This window comes from Delphinapterus leucas, chromosome 2 (assembly GCF_059928025.1).
Source record: "Delphinapterus leucas isolate spDelLeu-1000000601 "Yukka" chromosome 2, BTC_Dleu_Yukka2, whole genome shotgun sequence".
Lineage (NCBI taxonomy): Eukaryota > Metazoa > Chordata > Mammalia > Artiodactyla > Monodontidae > Delphinapterus > Delphinapterus leucas.
Genome location: NC_143130.1, coordinates 133,881,624 through 133,904,919, shown reverse-complemented (window position 1 = coordinate 133,904,919; position 23,296 = coordinate 133,881,624). Strand labels below are relative to the sequence as shown.

Sequence of the window (23,296 nt, the reverse complement as noted above, 5' to 3'; positions counted from 1 at the left end):
TTGCAAAGATTTTGGAACAAGTAGGGCACATGAAGATTTTCTATGGCACTAAGCTTTGCAAGAGTTTATCTAGGGTTTTTCTGTGGATTTTGAACAGCAGACTAGATATGGAAACATATAAAATCACTATAATAGTATTTCTTCCCTGCTCACCAACCCCCATCAGCTCTGAACTAACAAGGAATCCTGCAATGAAATGGTACCATTTTACCCCCAAAGGCATTTCTCAAATAAAGGTAATATATGGGCTTAGAATCAGATGATAATTCTTTATAGTACAGGTCCCATCATGGGTTTAACATCTACTGTTCTAAGCTCCAATGTTAAATGATCTTATTTATTGACATATATCAGCAAATCACCCTTTTCATATTTGGATGTGTTCTTTTGAATCTATGTCAGTACTAATTCAGTACATCTACCTTCCTTCTCTTGAACTTCCCAGTCTTGGCAAGTCATCATCACTATCATATCGTCTTGGATTGTCAAAGAAGTATGCTCTGGAACTGTAACTGTGACTATTTATCATGCCAGCAGGTGCCTGTGAACAAAGTATTAGATAGCATAAGAAGATTTACTTTTCAACTAGGAAAGGAGGCCTGGATCTATAATGCTTTTTAGTCTTTGCCAAAAATAGAAAATCAATATAAATGTTCCATTATTTTTTAAAATAAGAAGAACAAACATTAGGTAATATTATGACATCATACCAAGTTCTGGTTTAATCTCTGTGCCCGGAAAAACAGTACCACCGACCATGCTGGCACATGTTCCCACAGAAAGAGGACCATTCCAAATACTATATACTCTTCTCCACTTATGTCTTTTACATGAGCCTGTAAATAGAATATGGCAGAGCAATTTTAAAATCTGTTTTATGTGTAAGAAATCACCCTCCACAATCAACTTGCTTCAGGTAGGGTAAGTTAAAACATCAACTTACAAGCACATAAAACTCTAAATTAATTTTCTACATTTTATGGTTTCTCATGTAGTGATATCTACCCTTTAAAGGTCATAAAAATGCTTTGCTATTAAGTAGAATAAAGAGGTACTAACTTTTTCAATACATCAATTTATGAAAATATTTTAAATACATGGGTAATGGGGTAGACAGTTTAGGCCCCATAGTCTAAGGAGAATTATAAAAGAGACTACTGGTTCCAGCTGCTCCAAAGGCAAAATAATTACACTTACCCTGAGTTATACCTGTAGAGAAATGTAACATGCAAGTCGCTCAGCTCTGTTGCTACTTAAAAACATGCTTTTGGGCTTAAACTCCATGTTGGATTTGTTTCTATTCTAATAGATGTGGGAAGAGAGAAATGGGAAAAGGAGTGAAGGGAATCTGCTACATGGAACCACACGTGAAAATTCCTTCTTAGAAAGGTAACTGAAATTCAGATAAAATAGCATCCCACAATGCCTTAAATTCAGTACAAAGTTAAATTAATATAAATAAAGATATGACATGTACCCATGTCGAAATGTACTTCTAGGAAAAGGATGGAGAATGCTGGGAAGTCAAATATGCATAGCTAGGACACCAGGAATCACTACAGAAAACACCTGGACATCCAAGGAACTACGAATGCTCTCCCATTATCAAGACTGATAATGCCAGATTTTCATAAGTCATACATCTAAAACTGAACCAAATATTTAGGTTATATGTAGCTCTTGGGTAAGAGAGAATTAATTTCATCCTAACAAATTAAATATATAACCATATTCACTAGCTAATGACAGGCAACCAATTTATCTAGAGATATTTAAATACTATCCTTTAAAAACTAGTAAAATAGGTTTATGACCAATAGATTTAAGGCACTGTTAGTATTATTAACAAAAAGAAAAGAAAATACTACTTTGAGAGAAGTTCTCTCTGAAGAATGATTTCAAGTGCCACATATAAATGAGGATTTTTAAACATAGAACTTTTAAGTGTGATTACTGATAGTAGCTAGAGATTCCATAAAAGTGTTTGTAAGTCAAACACTTAAAACGTTCTCCTAGTCAGGCCAACTTCATTATCATACACTTAGATTGGCAATACATGCTAGGTACTTACCTTATCTGAAAGATTATCCCAGCCATAATTAAATGGACTTTCTAATGTATCCTGAGATATGGTGATCACCACCAAATTATAACATGCTCTTGAAGAGTAGAGAAGAATGACTACAGAGCCTACGACAACAGTCTGGCACAGAGACATACCCTAAAAGAAAAAAAATTCATTATCATGAAACCCCACACATTTGTCATGACAAGCCATTCATCCATATACAATATAGTCACCTCTTGCAATGCACTCCTAGAAAACACTGAGTGAGCACCAGTTGAAATAAACTCTTGATTATCTTGCTTTACAATTCCTATTTTTAGAACCACTTGTGTTTAAACTACCCTGTTAATACAAATAAGTTCTTTGCCAACTTGCCCAGTGGCAGCTGGAGGAAGATTTTTTTCTGCCAAGGTTATCTTAAGTAGTACAGGAATAAACAACTTGGCAAAAGATCTGAGCTTTAATTGATGTTAATCAGAGAGGTAGTTTTGTCATAATGAGAAAAGAATGGGAAATAAAAGCATTAGTCCATTTGACACAACTTAATTTCCAGTAAGATGAAAAATTAAAATAGAAATACAACTCCTGTGCTATTTGCTTTGTTCTATTAGATTCTGTTAGTTGATGTTATTCCTCTATTGATGCTGTTACGTTGATAACAAAATGATGCAGGCACCCAAATGCACTTTCAAATCCAAAATATTTTATTACTAAGCCTTTCACCATTTCCCCAAATACTGTAAATTGAGGGAAATTTGTCCTTCATTTTTTGTTCAGAACTTTATCAAGAATGGTCAACTATTTCAGAAAGGCATGAAACTGACAACAATATTGCTTCTGGTATGTAAAGCACCAAAGCAACACATCTGTAACAGTGTGCATTTATAGCTGTCTCAGTCACAATTTCTATGTATAGATACAAACATCTGACTACTGCATCGCCCCAAATTTACATACTGAAATATTTATTAATTACTTTCCTTTTATTTCCTCTTTATATTACAGTTAGGGCAATTGCACTGAACATTTGAACTTGTGTGTGTAGGTATGTTAAACAATCTATTAATTTCAGATAGAAATAGGTTATTAAAATGTTATTAGAAGGGGTCACTGGGTTTGGTAGGATTGAGAACCATTATTATAGCTGATTTCCTTACAAGAACAACACATTTTAGAGGTATATGAGAAGAAAGCAAACTAAAAGATGAAATATATCTTGAAAGATGTTGAAATAGCAAAAGAGTACCTTCTCTGAGCTCACCTACTACCATAGCAAAAAGGATGTGTGAAAATAAATAAAATTCTAGTAAGATTAAATTTTTTAATCAAGGCTAAAATTTTCTACAATGTACATTTTTATTTTTGTGAATCCCCCCCCAAAATGTTGTTAATAAAAAGCTAATCTAAAAGCAATCCAGTTTCCATTTTAAAAGTACTATATTATTAAAGAAAAGTTAGGTAGCAAGAAAAGCTAGAATGCTGTAAGCGTTACTGTCCTTTAATATAACCATAAGTAAATTTACAGTCACTGCTTTGAGATATAAAGTGAGTGCTAAAACTACATCTTATAATATGGAGATACTCTGCTTATACTTGTAAATACTATAAAAACTACAAAAGTATGAGAAAAGAGCAAAGAATAATATCAAAGCAATTAATAAAATTGCAGTCAAATTACATACATATAACAGAGAAAGAAGCCCACCGATTTAGAAAACAAAATAAGATCCTTCTCACAAAATACAGGATTATAAAACAAAAGATAAGGATTCAGCCACCTGGAAAGTGCTCTCGAAAAGTTAAAGAAAATCTTCCTAAACTGAAAAGTCATGACAAACAATTCCACTCAGGAGCAATCCTCAAGGAATGATTCTCCCTTCCTCCACCTCTGACATCTACATACCACATTTTTAGAAATTCCACACTTGACAAGTAAAGAAGAGTTAGACCTCACTCCAGCATGCATATCATTAACTAGAGTTCAGTGTTTACAGGTATTTTTAGATGCAGATATGCAGAAACCTCAACTTACCATTCATTGAGTTTTGACAAATGTGTACACAAATAGAGAACATTACCATCACTCCCGAACGTTCCCTCACATCCCTTCCGTATCAGCCAACTCCCCAGCACAAATACTCTCCTGCTTTTGTCTTTTACCACAACTTAGTTCTGCCTACTCTAGAACTTCACATAAATGGAATCATAGGATATGAACTCCTTGTGTAGGTATCATTCACTTAGCATAATGTTTTGAGATTCATCCGTGTTGTTGGATGTACCAGTAGTTAGGTGTTTGTATTGCTGAGGTGGACTATTAGGGTGACCAATTCCTGGTTTGCTCGTAAGTTTCCTATTAAAAAAAAGTTTCCTAGTTTTAGACTGAAAGTCCCACGTCCCTCAAAACTTCTCAGTTCCAGGCAAACCAGGACAGTTAGCCACACTAATTCCACTGTATAATTACATGAGTTTGTTTACGTGAGAATTTGTTTATCCATTTTTTCTGTTGATGGACAGTTTCTGAACATTCTTATTCAAATCTTTTTCTGGACATACGCTGCTTTCACTTCTTTTAGGTAAATACCTAACAGTGGAATTGCTGGGTGATACGGTAGGTATAAGTTCAGCTGTATAAGAAACTGCCAGATCTTTTTCCAAAATGGATGTACTTCCAACAAAGTATGGGAGTTCCAGTTGTTCCAATTCCTAGACAACATTTGGGGCTGTCAATCTTTTTCATTTTAGCCATGCTGGTGGATGTTTTGGTTTTAATTTGCATTTGCCCGGGTGACTAATGATATTGTGCTTATTGGCCATTTGTATATCTTCTTTGTGAAAAGACTGTTCATATCTTTGACCATTTTTAAATTGGGTTGTCTTTTTGAAAATTATTGAGTTGTAGGTGGTCTCTATGTATGCTGGAAATGAGTTCCTTATCAGATGTATGTATTGCAAATATTTTCTTGAAGTCTGTGGCTTGCCTTTGCATTTTCTTAGTCTTGTCTTTTGATGGGAAATTTTAAATTTTAATTAAGTCTAGTTTATAAATTTATTCTTTTGTGATTACTTTCAATGACCTGCCTAAGAGATCTTTGCCTATACCCAAATTGTAAAGAGAGTCTCCTGTGTTTGGTTTTAAAAGCTTTAGAATTTTTTCAGTTATATTTAAGTTTGCGATCCATTTTGAATTTGTGTGTGTGTGTGTATAATATGAGATGGAACTAAAGTTTCATTTTATTTCATGTGGATAACCAGTTCTTCCAGCACTACTAGCTAAAAAGATTTCCTTTCCCTTTGAATTGCTTTAGCTTCTTTGTCAAAAATCAAAGACTATATAAGTGTGGATTGTTTCCAGGCTCTCTATTCTGTTTCATTGATCTATTTTATGCCAGTAACACACTGTCTTAATTACTGTAGTTTTATACTAAGTTTCAAAGTCACGTAGTCTAAGTCCTCTTCTTTTTCAGAGTTACCTTCTGCACTGTTCAATATAATAGCCATTAGCCACATGTGAGTACTTACATATTTACATTTAAACTAAATTAAATTAAAAGATCGGTTTCTTTCGGACTAGCCCTCTTTCGAGTGCTCAGTATTCACATACTGAATAGTGCAGATATAGAATATTTTCATCATCGCAGAAAGTTCTATTGGAAAGTGCTACTTTTAAAGTATTTTGGGTCCTTTTTATTTCCATATAAATTTTAGAATAAACTTGTCAATTTCTATTTTTAAAACCTCAAGGTAGTATTATGATTGGGATTGCATTGAATCTATAGATCATTTTGGGGAGAATTGCTATCTTAAAAATACTGCATCTTCCCATCCATGAACAATGGTCTTCATTGATTTATGTCTTTTTAATTTCTCTCAGTATTACTTTATAGTTTTTAGTATAGAGGTATTGCTTGTTTTTTGCAAAATTTATTCCTAAGTATTTTGTTTTTTTATGCTATTAATGTTATAGAATTGCGTTTTGAATTTCATTTTCTAACTGATTGCTCCTGGTATATATGAAAATACAATGTAATTTTCTGAGAATTTGCTAGTAGCTGTTTAGTAGATTCCTTAGGATGCTTTACATAGACAATCATGTTATCTGCAATTAGAGACAGTTTTACTTCTTAATTTCCAATTTCATACCTTTTTGTTTTATTAGAATATTGAATAGAAATGGTGAGAGTGGGCATCCTTGCTTTGTTCCCAACCTTAGGGGCAAAACATTCAATACTTTAAGTATGACACTGATTGCAGGTTTTTTACAGACCTCCTTTATCAGATTGAGGAACATTCCTTCTATTCCCTATTGGCTGAACATTTCATTGTTGTTATTTTTTACTTAAAACCAAAAAACTTTTTCATAGTTTCCCCCAGCTTTTTCTAAGGTGAAACCTTAGGTCACTGATTTTATATCTTTCTCCTTTCCTAATATAGCATTTAAAGCTGTATTTTTCTCTTCAAGCATTATTTTAGCTGCATCCCACAAATATTGGTATATTGTTTTTCACTATTCTTCAGTTTGAAATATTTTCTAATTTCCCTTGTGATTTCTTCTTTTTCCCATGGGTTATTTGTAATTATGTTGCATAATTTCTAAATATTTGGATTTTTAAGAAGATATCATGTTGTTATTGATACTTAATTGCATTGTGGCCAGACTAAATTCTTTGATTCCAGTCCTTTTCATTCTTTGATTGATACCTGTCTTATGGCCCACTGTATGGTTTATTTTGATGACCATTTCCATGATCAACTGAAAGGAATGTATATTCTCCAGTTATTGGGAGTCAGTTGGCTCAGAGGTGTTGATAGTGTTGTTCAGATTTTCTTTGTCTACTGATTTTTTCTTTTATCAACTTCTGAGTATGGGGCATTAAAATCTCCATCTATGATTGTAGAGATTTTTTCCCCCTTTTTTTCTTACTATTTGTTAAGTCTTTTTTCCCCTCTTTATTCCTACTATTTGGCTTCATGTACACATTTATGATTTTTATGTCTTTCTGATGAAATGTACCTCTTTATATTTGGTAATATTCTTTGCTTACCTTTTTATATCTGGTAATACCCTTTGTCTTGAAGTCTCTTTTATCTGATATTAAAGTGTCTTCTAATACTTACTGAATGAATAGTATATTAGTTTCCATCTAATTATTTTTAACTTATTATCTGTCTTTATATTTATTTAAGGTGCATTCCGGAAGCCAGAGTATAGATGGGCCTTGTTTTTTTAGAAATTCATTTTGACAGTCTCTACATTTTAACACGAGTGTTTACTCCATTAACATTTAATATAATTAGTGATATGTTTAGATTTAGGTCTTACATTTTACTATTTGCTTTCTGTTTGCCCTTCTTGTGCTTTGTTGTTGACATTGTTTATTTGTTGCTCCTCTATCCATCATTTTCTGCATTCTTGTGGGTTAATTGAATACCTTTTAGAACTCCATTTTAATTTATCCATTGAACTTTTAACTATACTTTTCTATTTCTTTGTTTTGTTTTGTTTTGCTTTTTGCCTTAAGTGGTTGTTCTAGGGCAACAGTTCTTAAAGTGTGGTCCAGGGACCTTAAAGATCAAAATCAAAATGATTAAAAAAAAGAGTACTAAGATGTTATTTGCCTATTATATTCTCATTCTCTTTTGTATATACAGCAGAGTTTCCCAGTGGCTCTATGATATATGATGGTTTCAACACTCTGTGTACATGTGTGTTCTTGTGTTTTCTAGATTCCTGATATAATAGAATTAGGGTATAAATATATGCATTTTCAGAGATTAACTCAGCTTGTTCTCTGTACCTTTACTGGGTTCTTGTTAGTTTTCTTTGGTTATACCTGCTATATCTGATAAAACCTCATTATTACCAAACAAGTAGTTATTTGGAAATCCTAAAATTTTCCTTGTATCTACATGGCAGCACAACAAGAATAGGTACAATTTACAGATTTGTTTTATAATATTTAAGAATTTTTTTCAAACACTTAAAAAATTTTAAGTTAATATTAAACTATTTTAGAAATTAATAATTTTACTCTAAGATGAAAAATTTATAATTTTTTTCATATTTAAGAATGGATTATTGGCTGAGGATTGGGGACTTACTGTTTCATTGGTACGAAGTTTCAGTATGGGATGATGAAGATGTTCTGGAGATGGATAGTGGTGATGGTTGCACAACAGTGTGAATGTACTTAATGCCACTGAACTGTACACTTAAAAATGGTTAAAATGGTAAATTTTATGTTACGTATATTTTGTCACAATAAAAAATATTTTTCTCTACATACAGCTTCTTTGTTTACCTCTAAGATGCTGATAAAGATGAAAGTGTTAGAATTCTCTGGTTCAATGAAGAAAGAAATCTACATCAAAGTAATTGGGTGAAACTGATTTCTTGTTTTGTTTTATCAAATGAAGTGCAATGAAAACTAACTTTCAATAGTTTTATAAACGTTAATAATTTACCTTATTGTGTCTGCTGTGACAGAACATTATGTCCAAGTTAAGCTGCAGCATCATTTTGAGACCAATCATTCAGAGTTTCAAGCACAAGGAATTGAAATTTTAAATGCAGGTGTGGTGAGCACTTTAAACATCACAAATTGTTTTTATTACTTTCCAAACTAGAAATTAAAAAGCCACTCAGGCATTTTATAGGCTAAATTACTATATTGCATTGGCTGGCGAAGCACTCATAGTAGCTGAGAGACTAGTAAAGCCTTGTACAGTTAATATTGCTGAATGCCTGCTGGATGAAAAGTCCATAAAAGAAATTATGGCACTGTCATTTTCCAAGATAGAAATTCACTGATTCAAAGATTTAGCTGAAAACATAGTGATTTAACGTCTTGTCCATAGACTTGTATTTTTGCCTTACAAATATATTAATCTGATATAGAAGGACTAATTTTGTTTATATTCATCAATTATATTCATAATTTTTTTATATTCAAAATTCATTCAGCATTTTGTTTATATTCATTCAGTAGCAACTAATCATCCAAGAGGGCATTCTTTTATGTCAATGCCTGAGAAGAAACACAAGTAGTACTGAAATATTCAAAGTGTTGAAAATTCTTCTGATTGTTTATCCTGGGCCAATTGTACTGATAAGCTCACTAATGGTACAAAAGCAATGGTGGGTAAAACTTTCGGTCTTAGCACAAATCAATGCAGTGTCACCAAACTGTATTGTATTCTTCACTACTATGCACTCCCAGTTAAAAAAGAAAGCTTCACTTAAGAATCTCCTTGATGAAGGGACTTTCCTGGTGGTACAGCAGTTAAGAATCCACCTGCCAATGCAGGGGACATGGGTTCGATCCCTGTTCCAGGAAGATCCCACATGCTGTGGAACAACTAGGTCTGTGAGCCACAACTACTGAAGCCTGCTCACCCTAGAGCCCGTGCGCCACAGCTACTGAGCCCGAGTGCTGCAACCACTGAAGCCTGCGCGCCTAGATCCTGTGCACCGCAGCAAGAGAAGCCACTGCAATGAGAAGCCTGTGCACCGCAACAGAGTAGCCCCTGCTCTCTGCAACTAGAGAAAGCCCACGCGCAGCAATGAAGACCCAATGCAGACCAAAAAAAAAAGAAAAGAAAGAAAAAAGAATATCATTGATGAAGCAGTGAAAATATTTATTAAATATTGACCCTAGAGTACGTGTCTATTTAATATTCTGTGTGATGAAATAAGACACGCACTTAAAGAAATTCTGCCGCATCCTGAAGCATAGTAGTTGTCTTGAGGAGAAGCACTTATGTGATTACTTGACTTGTGAACTGAACTAACCACTTTTTTCATGAAATCCCATTTTCTACTTAACAGACAACTATGGCAGACAAACAATGGTTATTCAGACTTGGTTAATGGGCATATATTTTTTGAAAAATAAATGAAATGAGCCTGTCATGTCAAAGAAAACATCTGACAGTATTTATGGCCAATGATGAAATATGAACTTTCAAGTGAAAATCAGAATTTTTGAAAACTTGTAAGCATTTGTATCCACTGTAAGACTGGCAGCTTCCCAAAACTTAAATACTTTTCTAATGAGATTGCTGGTGACATTAACAAATGTAATTTAGGTTATTGTCTAATGAAATGTATCAACATTTTGAAGATCTGTGACCACTCTTTTCTAATGATCAATGCATGATGTTACAAACTCATTCAAAGTGCAAGATAGACCAATGGAGAGTACAGAAAGTTCACTAATATCATTTTAGATTCCACACAGCAACTAACCTTTAAGAAACCTCCACTTCAGAGTTTTGGTGTAGTATTAAAGAAGAATATCCACAATTATCTGAAAAGGCTATTAAAATTCTCCTCCATTTTCCAACTACATATATTTGTGAGGATGGATTTTCTTCATATACTTCAACCTAAACAACATATCACAACAGATTGAATGCAGAAGCAGACATGAAAATCCAGCTGTCTTCTATTATGTCAGACATTAAAGAGATTTGCAAAATGTATAACAATGTCAATCTTCTCGCTATTTATTTTTGTTTTGGAAAATATATTTAGCATAAAATGTTATTCATGTTAACATATAATGGATTTATTATTGGAATTTTAAATGAATCAATAAATGAATATTTTAAAAATTTCTCAATTTTTTTTTCTAAAATGTATATATAGGTAGATATAATCTACATAAACAAAAGCTCTTTGGGGTCCTCAATAATTCTTAGGAGTGTAATGGGAGCTTGAGACCAAAAAGTTTGAGAATCACTGCTCTAAGGATTATAATATATATCCTTAACTTCTCATAGTCTAAGCAATAGTTAATATCATACCACTTGATGTAAAATGTGAGAATTGCAACCATATAGGCCCTGCCCTTGATGCTACAGTGCTATAGTTGTTATATATACTATATAGAGAATTATGTATTATATCTACATATGTAAGCCTCACATGTTATAATTTTTGCTTTGCACAGTCACATTTATTTTAAAGAAATTAAGAAATTATATTTACCCACATATTTATTATTTCTTGTGTTCTTCATTCCTTCCTGAAGAGCTAAAATCCAAGCCGATTTTATTTCCCATCAGTCTGAGAATTTTCTTAGCATTTCTTGTAGTATAGGTCTGTCGATAATGAACCCTCTTAGTTTTCTTTTATCTGAAGATGTTTTTTATTTCTTCATCATTCTTTATGAATATTTTCACTTGATGTAGATTTCAGAGTTGACAGCATTTTTCTTTCAGCATTTCAAAGATATTGTTACCAAGTTTTCTGGCTCCATTATATCTGATGAGAAGTGAGTGATCATTTGAATCAATGTTCCCTTATGTATATGTCATTTTTCTTTGCTCTCAAAATTTTCTTTTTCTTTTTGTTTTTAAGCACTTTGAGTACACTGAACTTAGGTAAGATTTTCTATATATTTATCCTGATTGGGCTTAGTTGAGCTTCATGAAACTATAAATTTATGTCTTTCATCAAAACTGGAAAATTTAGGTCATATTTCTTCAAATATTTTTTTCCAATCTCATTTTCTCCCTCTTTTCCTTTGGGAATTCCAATTATACATAATTTGGCCCTGAGGCTCTGTTCATTTTATTATCATCTTCACCCGAAATATCCTCTGTTCTTCAGATTGGATAATTTCTGTTGATTTAAGTTCATTGACTCTTCTTTCATCTCCAATCTGCTGCTAAGCACAACTAGTGACTATTTAAATATTGTATTTTTTAATTCTAAAATTTCTGGTAGTTTTTAAAAATAGTTTCTATTTCTCTGAGATTTCTTATTTATTCATTCATTCAAGTATATTTTCCTTCACATCCTTGAGCATATTATAAAATCTTTGTCTGATAAATCCAACATCTGGGTCATCTGTGGGGGACTGCCACCAATGATTGCTTATTGAGTTTTGATTTTTGTTCTTGAGTATGAGTTAAATTTTTCCTGTTTCTTCATATATCTAGAGACCTTGGATTGTGTCTTGGACATTGTGAGTGCCATGTTTTAGAGTCTGGATGCTGTTATAGTCCTCTGAAAAGTATTGATTTTTTTTTTCCCTTAAATTTTTTTTAAAATTTATTTTTAGCAAATAATTAACCTGGCTAGACTCAAATCCCAAACTATCTCCCATGAATGGATAGCAGCTGAAATCTCAGTTCAATTTCGTTATCCTTAACTGTGCTGCTGCTTGGAGTATGTCCTGCACATGCTTAGTTCAGGTATCCGATAAAAATTTGGCAGAGTTCATAATCAGAATTTGGAGCTTCCTCTATCTGGCTATCTTCTTCCCGAGATTTCCCACTCACTTTCCATCTGGAATAGTTTCTTGAATTTGGTCCTATGATTCTTCAAGCAAGTAAAATAGAAGGTTTCTCTTCAAGTTTTGGCTGCCCAATGGATGGGACATTCCCTCAGGCTAGAAGCTGTAAAAAATAGGAAACTCACTCAGTGTCGGTTCCTTCTTCTAAGGGGTTGCTCTCCAGTGCCTTCAGTGCTTTTTATATTTTGTCCAGAATTTATCTTTGCTTTCTGTAGAAGTTTGGGTCCAATGGAAGCTACTCAGCCAATACCAGAAGTAGAACCCTGCACATAGTTTTTGAATTCATCTCACAAACGCTACTTCCATTTTGAAATTAGAATGAAAAATAAGAAAATAAGGTAGTCTCAATTAGTAAATTTTAAGATGTATTTTGATAATTATATGGCCTAAAACAGTCTCAAAAAGAGTTTCACTGTGCTAAGACACAATGAAATTAGATCTCTGGCTCCTATGACCCTACCATTACAGAATAGATGGCTTTTAGTGGATGGACCTTATGACCATGGAAAAATAAAAAATTCTGAAAATGCTGGCTGGTCTAGTAAAAGAGTCTAGAAGTATAAGGGAAAGCTACTTGAGCTTAGGAGTAGGTAAAAGATATAAACCCAGGGTTTTAAGCAGGGATTTTTCAAATGGGATAAGTGCGTGGAGGGTTGGCTCAGCAACAGAATAGAACAGAATAGGAAATAAGGCTTGGGGTATAAGAACTGGAGTAATGAAAGCAGTAAATTAAAGACGTACCACAGCTTAAGATAGATAAAGAAAATCCCAGTGACTCAGGAGAGAAATTATAACAGAATATTGGGAAGGTGGCAATCATTCCTATTACAGAGGATGATGCAGCCTCTATTTTTTTTTTTAACCACCATCCTCACCAAATTCTGGTGAAGTCATATTTCAGGGTGGTGGGGGTGAGACACTAATGGCATTTTAGCCTATTTCTTTAATTATGGCCTAAATTACCATACACTCCTTCTTTAGTCTTATAGGATCAGCTGGTCTGCATGAAAGATCAGAAATGTAGTTTAGCTGAATGTTTTTGTGTCTCTGCAAGATGCTAATGATGCCTCCATCCTAATACATTAATTAATATGGCTCAAGGATTGAGTGAACATGGGACAGAAAGGTTTACATAGTAATTAAAACTGTTAGACATTTGGGAGAGAGAGAGAAAATGCATTATTTGTAAATGGCTAACTGGGCAGGGAGATAAGCTGACCTTGAGTCAGATAATGATTCCTTTTACACTCTTATCCAGGTATAAAATTGTATGTGTCCTTGACCAGAGATGTAAGGCTGAAAGCTTAACTTATTCCCACCCCACCTTTGAGTGGTCTTTCATGTAGATAATTCCAACTTGCCATTATAGGGACTAAGCATCTACCATCGGTTTACACCTTTTTGTGCCAATCGGTTATTTTTTCCATTAAAAATGATATGTCTCCTATATTCTTATAAATATGCTTATTTTTTTCTAAAATGGAAAGGAATATTAGAATAAAAATAATTTTATTGTATGCATTTTAATGTTAAAAGTTATAATTCTGATAAAAGTAAATAAATTCAAATATACCACAGAAATCATACAAATAAAGACAAAGCAAACATCAATAAAAAACCTTAATGGGAGAAAAGGACCAATACCAACAATCATATCAATAAATATAAACTATTTGTTTACCCTTTAAAGAGTTTATATAAAAAAACTCTAAAATATTTTGTTTAAAGTTAATGAGACACACTTGAAATGTCGGCAATAGACAAAAACTTAAAAGCTAATATCAAGAAAAAAAAACTAATAAAAAGGCCATTACATAATTTTAACAATACATGTTCCAAAAATTTCTAAGAAAAACGAGTTAAACAATGAAATGTAATCTATCAGAGACTTCAACCCTTACAAAATCTGTGTGGGATGGGATATAAATAGAGTCAAATAAAATTACAATAAATTATTTAAAAGAGAGATCCTGTTCTTCAGGTAATCCTTATTCTTTTACACTGTTCCTTTTGAGAATTTGATTACATATATAGGATCTGTCTCCAGATACAATTTGCCAAAAATTTCAGGTATTCAAGAACTTCCTGAAGCTACATTACCATCCCTTAGTACACATTAGGATAATAATGGCTAACATTTGTAAGTTAGCACATTCCCAAGTGCGAGGTATTATACTAAATACTTTATATGCATTTTAATTTAATTATTATAACATCTTTATAAGGTAGGTACTACTTTTACCCTCAAACAGCCTATGAGATCAATACTGTCATTATTTCCATTTTACAGATCAGGAGAGTGACGCTTAGATGTACTGTTACTTGTGCAATGCCATACAGCCAATGAGCAGGAGAGATGGGATTTATTTAGATCATTATCTCTCTGATCCCAGGTTTCCAGCTCTTAATCACTATGATATACTGTCTCTCACTAAGGTCTTTTCATATTAATTAAAAAATCAGTACACCTGAAAAAGAGATATAAACATATCCCAAAGTATATCCAATCCCATTTTTTATTTATATCACCCTCATTGCAAAAGAGAATTTGAAGTAGTTACAGAGATACACACAGAATAAAAAATAAACATAGGAATGTGCGGGGGTGGGGGTAAGAAAGTGAGATGAAACTAGAGGTAGACCCAGAAACAAAAATGAGTATCATAAGGTCATCTACGATTGATATAAAGGTGAGTCACATATTTGTCTCTGAACAACATAGTAGCCAAGGAAAAGAAGAATTTAATCAATAATGTTTTACCTAGTACTGAATTGGAGGAAAAGATCTTTTCTAGGGAACACTGATTGTATGGACAATATCCTTAACAACATAATACAGTAGAGACTTTAAGATAAATGTTTCTTACAAGAATTTCGTACATATTTCTTGACGTAGGCCAAAGCATAATGTCACAGTATATGTTGGGAAAGACAATTCTATCCAGGGTACAATGCAGTCTCAGAATACAACTCTATAATGAACTGGATTGGGCAGAGGAGAAGATATGGAATAGACAGGGAAATGGACAGACTGTACATACTTCAGGTAATTTTTCCAGCAATTAAGCCTTTGAATTTAACAGTTGATAGTAAATTTTTTCTAACAAGAACCTGGAGTACAGAAATTCTACATTGTTTAGTAGGTCACATTCGTATGCATGGACAATCAAGCAGAGGGTAAAACTGATAATTTCTTATGGAGGTTAGGGGGCCTGAAGAGGACAGATATCTGAATTTTAGACTTTCCACCAAAGGGAGTGTAAAGATAGTATCTATCTATATGTAGAGATAATGTGTAATTCGCACTGATGTGTAAATATGTAGTATTTGAGACATGGCTGGAATCCAAATGGAAAAATTTTCTTTGTTTTTGTTAAATAAGAATGTTGCTATAATACAGCGATATTATGGAAAGTTGCCAAGGCAGTACTTGAGAAAACATATTGCTCTTAATACCTTTATTAGTTTACAAAATAATAAATTTAGTATCTATATAAGAACATAGATATGGAACAAAGTAACAAAAATTAAAAAATGAAAGAGCAGAAATAAACTATTCAAATTGACAATAACTAATATTGAAAATGCAAGTTAGAGTTGCTACTTTGAAAAAGAACCAAATCACAGCACTGGTCTAGTTGCTAAAAGAATAAAATTAAATTTAAAAGAATTCAGATAGAGAGTTATTTCTAAATTTTATTCTGGAGATGGAGGAGAAGGGACCAAATTGAGGTCATAAAAGGGGTAACATTAGAGTTATGCCTTTAAAGTTGGGTAAGATAAGGACAAACAGGAATAGAGCACTGGGAGGGAAAAACATTCCTGGAAGATGAAACGGCCTAAGGATATACAGACAGGGAAGCATACTGTGTACCATTTAGAAATAAGGTAGGTAAGATTGGTTGAGACAAATCATGGAGGATCTCATTATCACCAAATATGTAGAAGAAGGAAGGAAGAATAAAGAGAAAAACAGACTTAAGTCTGAACTTTAAGGAAACTCTCTGAGAGACAGCAAGAAACAAGGTCAGTTTGAAAGTGGAGGATATAAATGCTCAACAGATATTTGTTGATTGAATAAAAGAAATGGCCATGACTATATGTTGCTATAGAAGTCAAAACACAAAAATGAGCCTAGTGATTTTACAAAGAGGATGTGAAAGCAAGATGATGTACTATTTGAATAAAGAAGTTTATACCCTAATTAGAAGAGCAAGAACTACAGAACATATAATACAAATAATCGAATATCTCATATTATATTTACCTTTATAGGTGTGTATTTGAACATGTTTCTCTGTAGTGTTCCTAGAGAATTCTGAATCCATGTACCTTTTAAATTTAATACCTTTCATATGATAGCGAGGGAAAGGTATTTGAAATAATTCTGGAGGAGTTATCAGGTGAACTTCCCTCCTGAGACTGGCAACTTAACTCTATTCAGAGAATTTTCTATATCAGAGTGAGTAAAACCAAACTTATAAAGTTGCTAGGTATTCAGAAAAGAAGCTCTTTAAATTCAACCACATCTGTGTATGCTTTATCACTAGACAACAAGAGGTATGGATTCTATGGTGATGTTATCACACTATGAAAAGATGCTGTTGCTACACCAAAAGGTTATGCACCACAACAACAGTGAGTGTATTATTCTTAACACTGAAACTGAAGCCAGAGTTAGCTAAAATATCTAACTTTTAGGAAGTAAAAGTTTAGAAGTTGAATAAAATAATTTTCCGGGTGAGATTAATGGGTTGAAAGTGAGTCTGTCTGCCTATCTGTCTCTCTCTCTCCTCTATTTCTATTTTTATTTCTATATTTATATTTCTACTGATATATGTTTAAAAAATAAAGGTAACATCTCCACGTAAATTTAAAGGACAAGTTAATTACCATGCATTTAATTAACTTTAGTAGGACTATATTAAGGATAACAATATAGAAGTCTAAAAATATTTCAGAAGACTGTTCTGTTTAAGACACTATCTTGTTTATCTTCAGTGAATAGGCAATGATGCCACATTAAAGCAAGCTTGTATGTATGCATAAGCCCAACGAGTCCAACACCACTCTGGAAGCATAGATGAGGAACTCAGCCTGCGATGGGCTATGAGCCAATATCCATACATCTATGCCCCACATCCAATGCCATACATACACTGGGACACTGATTCATCACTCAACCACATTGTCAATCAACAACAGTAGAAACATTCATGGTTTTCTGTTAATAGGTTAACACTGGTTTTTGTTTACTGACCCAAAGTATAAGGAAAGGGAGAAGCAAGGCATTTATAAATTTAGTTACATGGCTAGCTGTTTCAAATGTGTCATAGGGACTTCATATTATGGGGTGAAGTAACATTTTCTAAACCTTTATACAAATAAACACCCCTTTACCAATATGACATCTTAACGTTGCTAACCCAAATACAAATAGACATGATGCGGTAAGTTTGTTTAACGGCAATACTGTCACTCTTACTGATGAAATCTTCAGTTGTTAGTATGGCTTTGTATATTAGACTATTTGTGATACATTTGTATAAATTCTGGTTTCTATCATTTAATTAGCCTCCAGGGTAGAGGATATAAGTCATAGAAAATACAATATGCTCATGATGAGCTTCTTTTTTAAAAAAAACATTGTTTTAAATGTTTTGAATACCTTTTAATTTCTTGTGATCATTCTTTCATGCTCAAAAATGTACCTGACATTCAGAATGCTTTCTAAAGAATTATAAAATTTCCATTAAAATATGGTTCATAGGATGAAGATTTGAAGCTAGATTTTCAAGTATAAATTTAAGAAATATACTTACCTTTGATTCGAGGTAGACATTTGCTGATGACATTTTTGTAATTTTGCATATGTAACTAACTAAAGAGATGGCACAAAGAATAAACAGGCTATCGTTAATTAATGCTCGAACAAACACAGTCCATTTCAACTGATTTTCTGGGACATCTCCGTGGACTAGCATTGCACAAGTCAAGTTCACCACTAAAAAGAGAAGGCTTGCCAATATAAAGCCCAAATGCAACAGAATTCTGAAAGAAAAAAATGAGTTTATTAGATGTTTAAAAAACTAAGAGAAATTAAACTTAATACTGAATTAGTGTGTACTTACTTTAAGTACAATAATTCCTTCAGTTTAAACTGCTTGTAATTTAATTTAATACAAATTTAATAACTACTCAGAGTTACTTGGGATATTTTTGCCATTATGAAATTAGTATCTAAGCCATTTAAAAATGGCATGAGATTCTAAAGCACTAATTTAAAAATAATCTCATGTGGACTTGAATTCAGTTGTCTCTACCAGGAAGAATAATATTGGACTATTTTAACATTAATTCAAGTAATCCTGAATTTTTCATTTTCGTAACTGCTGAGCACATTTTCATTGACCTTTCCATTCTAAGAATTATCAGGTTTTTATAATTTGCTTGGAAAATTAATATACAGTATATAAATTTAAATTGATCACTAATATTAACTTTAAGAGGTAAGGGAAATGTGTTTTAAACAATGTTCAGTTTTATGAACATCTGATTATCTATAGCAAACATTTCTTTCAAACAAGACTAAAGAGGAACATAGGGACAATATACGTAGAGTTTCACACACTCATCAATACCTCGTCTTCTTATAAAGTTGCATATTTACTATGCATACAGAACTACTCCCAAAGTAAAATGCTTAACCACTTCCCCCTAAAAAATATTGGACCACCTCTAATTTTTAAACTCTTCAGGTAAGGTGTGGCTGTCTGTATCAAGTAGCTGGAACAGCTTCCTGTATGAAAGTAATCCTAGTTCAAATACATTTATACCCCAAATTAACATGATCTAGAAATTTATTTGCCATTCTAATATCTTCCATTTTGGTCACTTTCAATAGTGGGAATCATAAAATGTTGTTTGCCTTTGGGAGTAATTTACACAAGGAAAAATTGAAGGTAATGTGTAATCTGTAACAAGAAATCTTTATTAAGTATACATGCAAAGTACAAAGATTTTAGTTTGAGAAGTTTAGATCCTAATATTCTCTCAGATTAAATAATAAAAATAATAATTATATACTTTGAAACCCAAAATGGACCTTGAAATTATCCATGCATCCAGGGGATTATAGTAGTTTAGGAAACAAAAGTACCGAGAGGTTAGATGAGTTGCATAGCTGGCAAGTTTGTGGGAGAATTGGTCTGAAACCCAAGGCTTCTGATTCCCAGGTTTAGCAATCTCATTTCTGAGGTGAATCAGTACTGAAATATTACTTATTTCATGGAACTGTACTATATATTCTTACTCTAAACAGCATAATCTATCTTGAGTATTTGTGGACCCTATGAAACAGTACTAAAACATCTGACATCTGAAGTGGGCCAGTGACAGAGCAGCAAAAAAAGGTGTTTGGCAGCAATACTGCTGAAGGGGAATGACCAGATTACTCATTTCACTTCCTATGAACTAATCTAACTACTTGATCTTCTATAAAACTGCTAAGGCACCCTCAACTACAAAGCCCTTCTACCTTGGGAAGTGTACTGTGAAAAAAAATATAGATCTTGCTACTCATGAAACTTACTTGTGTTTGTCAAGTTCAGTTGCACATCTGACTTTACATATAACCTATAAAGAGAGTACAGAAAGAAAGTTTTGAAAACACGTGTAATATAGTATTCTTAAATTTGTTTTGATTTTGTGTTTCAAAGTGATACAACAAATAATAATAGATAGCAAGTAAAACTCAAAAGTTAACAGTTGAACTACTCTGGAGAAAACATAGGCAGATTTCCAAAGGTTTAATACAATAAATTAATAACTTTCTATGGTATAATCTTAAATTTCTATATTTTTAAACAGAATTAATTCAGTTTAAACATTTATTGAACTTATTTTTTACATTGGAGTATAGTTGATTAACAATGTTGTGTTAGTTTCAGGTGTACAGCAAAGTGATTCAGTTATACATTTACATGTATCTATTCTTTTTCAAATTCTTTTCCCATTTAGATAATTACAGAATATCAATCAGAGTTCCCTGTGCTATACAGTAGGTCCTTGTTGGTTATTCATTTTAAATATAGCAGTGTGTACATGTCAATCCCAAACTCCCTAACTATCCCTCCCTGCTACCCTTCCCCTTGGTAACCATAAGTTCATTCTCTAAGTCTGTGAGTCTGTTTCTGTTTTGCAAATAAGCCAGACAATGGGAAGGATGGCTTGCCACCTATTCTAAACTTCATTATATCACTCATGTTTTGCCTTAAAATGGAACAACTTACTTAAATATGAATATGGGTGAGTGTTCTCCAAATATTATTTACCCCTAAGATGAAATAAAATAGTAATAAGAAAGAAGGGAACAAAAAATGAACACAAAGATGAGATCATATTTAGTGAACTTACTTTCTTCATAAAGCCTTGCAAAAGGCAGGTCCTCAAATATCTGATGAATAAAGTTAATCAGGTAGGTTAAGTAGAATTTGAAATAAACATGGTAACCTCTGAAAACATACTGTGGAAGGTCTCAATTCCTAACTGGTGAATATGGACTTTATTATTTAGATAATGGGAAGATATGGAGGGTTTTTATGTAAGCACTCCAAATCACAGAATTTCATTAATCTGGCATCAGCGTAAGGCAACTGCAGAGAAACTTCAGACTAGAAGTAGAAAGACTAATTACAAGACTACTGAAATAGAGTATGAACTTTGAGCGGGGGGTGGGGGGGCCTGGAAAGAAAGAGGCAAGTACAGAACATTATAAAGGAAAACAGTGTAAGTACTCAATAACTTACTGATTCCATTCAAACAGTTACTGAGCACACACTATGAAGGGTACCATGGATTCATACATACAGTAACTGGTTCTGCCCTCAAGGAGCTCAGTATATGGAAGAAAGAGATAAACCAACTATTTTGAAACATTATGTCATCAATGCAAAAGATGCTACCACAACAGCTAAGAAGGAGGATAGACTAATTCAGTGCAGGAAATGGTGAGAGGTAAGGGGAAAGAGGAGAGACTGTGTAAAGGGTCAGGTAGGCAGGACTTAGAGAAGTCACATTTGAGTCAAGTTATGAAGGATAAATGAGTGTTAGACAGGTAAAGGCTCAGGCAGAGATAGCAGCCTGTGCGTCTACTCATATCTATTGTATTTTGGTGAACAAGCTAGATGTGATAGATGATTTTAAAATACTACCCTCTTAATCTCAAATTGTACCACTTAAATCATCCTCAGATACATCTGTTTTCTTTGTCTTTACTACTATATAGCCTTTTAATTGGTCTCTCTGCTTCCATTCTTAACTCCATCTGTATCTTTAGAAGATAACTATTCATTTTGCTATTTTTCCTTTATTCTCGCCTCTCTACATGTTTTATTTTTACCTAAAAGCTGTACTAAAATATGACATAAAACTACAATTTAACCAGTTTTTAAGTGTACAGTTTCATTGCACTGAGTACATTCACATTGTTGTGCAACCATCACCACCACCCATCTCCAAAACTTTTTCATCCTCCCAAATTGAAACTCCGTATCCATCTAACAATAACTCCTTATTCCTCTCCCCTCCAGCCTCTGGCAACCACCATTCTAATTTCTGTCTCTATGAATTTGGCTACTCTAGGCACCTCATATAAGGGAAATTATACAATATTTGTCCTTTTGTGACTGGCTTTCTTCACTCAGCATAATGTCTTCAAGGTTCATCCATGACATCACACATGTGGATGTGTCAGAATTTCCTTCCTTTTAAGGCTGAATAATATTCCATTTTATGTATATATCAAATTTTGTTTAAACATTCATCCACTGATGTTCACCTGAGCAGCTTCTACCTTTTGGATACTGTGAATAATGTTGCTATAAACATGTCCTATACGTGAACATGTTCTATATATGATTTAAAAAATCATTTGAGAGTAAGTTGCATATGTGATGCCCCTTTACCTCTAAATATTTCAATGTATACTTCCTTAAAAAAGAAATTCTCTTATATAACCAGTATGATTAAAAAAATCATAAAATTGATACTGATAAAATACTATTATCTAATCTGCAGACCTTACTCAGATTTTGCCATTTGGTCCCCAAAATGCCATTTATGGGAGGGAAAAATCCAAGATTATACATTACACATAGATTTCATGTATACTTAATTCCTTAATTGTCATTTTTCCCCTTTGTCTTTCATGATATTCAGTTTTAAAGAGTTCAGACCAGTGATTTTGTAGAATGCTTCTCACTGGGTTTATCAGATATTTCCTCATGGTTAGATTCAGAATTTGCGTTTTGGTAGGAATACCACAGAAATGATGGTGCTGCATTCTTTCAGTGCATTATATCATGAGGTTCATGATGTTGATTTGTCCCATTACTGTGAGGTTAACCTTGATCATTGGTTAAGATGGTATCTACCAGGTTTGTCCACGGTTAAGTTACTGTTTTTCCCACTGTAATGAGTATCATGTGGAGAGGTATTCAGAGACTAGTAAATATCTTTTATTTGTCAAACTTCCATACGCTAGTTTTAGCATCTATCAATCATTCTTGCCTGAATAAATTATTACTATGATGGAACACCTTCTTTTAAAAAAGTAAATCTGATCATACTACTCCAGGAAAAAGCCCATACTCCTTTGATACAGAAAAGGTCTTTTATCACCTAGTTCCACCTTCCCATCATTATATCCTTTTATCCCCATCTTCAATCTTATGGTCTGCTCATTCTGAATTATTTACAACTTTCAAATAAGGGGTTTAATTTCACATCTCCGTGCCTCTGTACACGCTTTTACTTTACCTGAAATATGATTTCATGGTCATAGAGCAAATTCCAACTCATCCTTCAATACCTTACTCTTTGTCATTTTTTATGTTGTCACCTTAAGTGCCTTAAGAAGAGGGAA

The 23,296-nt window shown here is 33.1% G+C and overlaps 1 protein-coding gene across 1 annotated transcript in view; it reads right to left on the bottom strand.

Annotated features, from left to right (window-relative positions):
• The window catches only part of GPR137C (G protein-coupled receptor 137C), a 51,728-nt gene that overhangs the window by 993 nt on the left and 27,439 nt on the right, over window positions 1-23,296 (bottom strand). The window contains exons 2-9 of the mRNA XM_089907721.1: window positions 19,964-20,007; window positions 18,191-18,423; window positions 16,960-16,973; window positions 16,520-16,547; window positions 14,839-14,840; window positions 2,072-2,221; window positions 711-836; window positions 423-541 (exon numbers count right to left, since the gene is read on the bottom strand). Coding sequence (XP_089763847.1) covers window positions 423-541; window positions 711-836; window positions 2,072-2,221; window positions 14,839-14,840; window positions 16,520-16,547; window positions 16,960-16,973; window positions 18,191-18,423; window positions 19,964-20,007 — 716 coding nt within the window. The remainder of the gene's footprint in view (window positions 1-422; window positions 542-710; window positions 837-2,071; window positions 2,222-14,838; window positions 14,841-16,519; window positions 16,548-16,959; window positions 16,974-18,190; window positions 18,424-19,963; window positions 20,008-23,296) is intronic.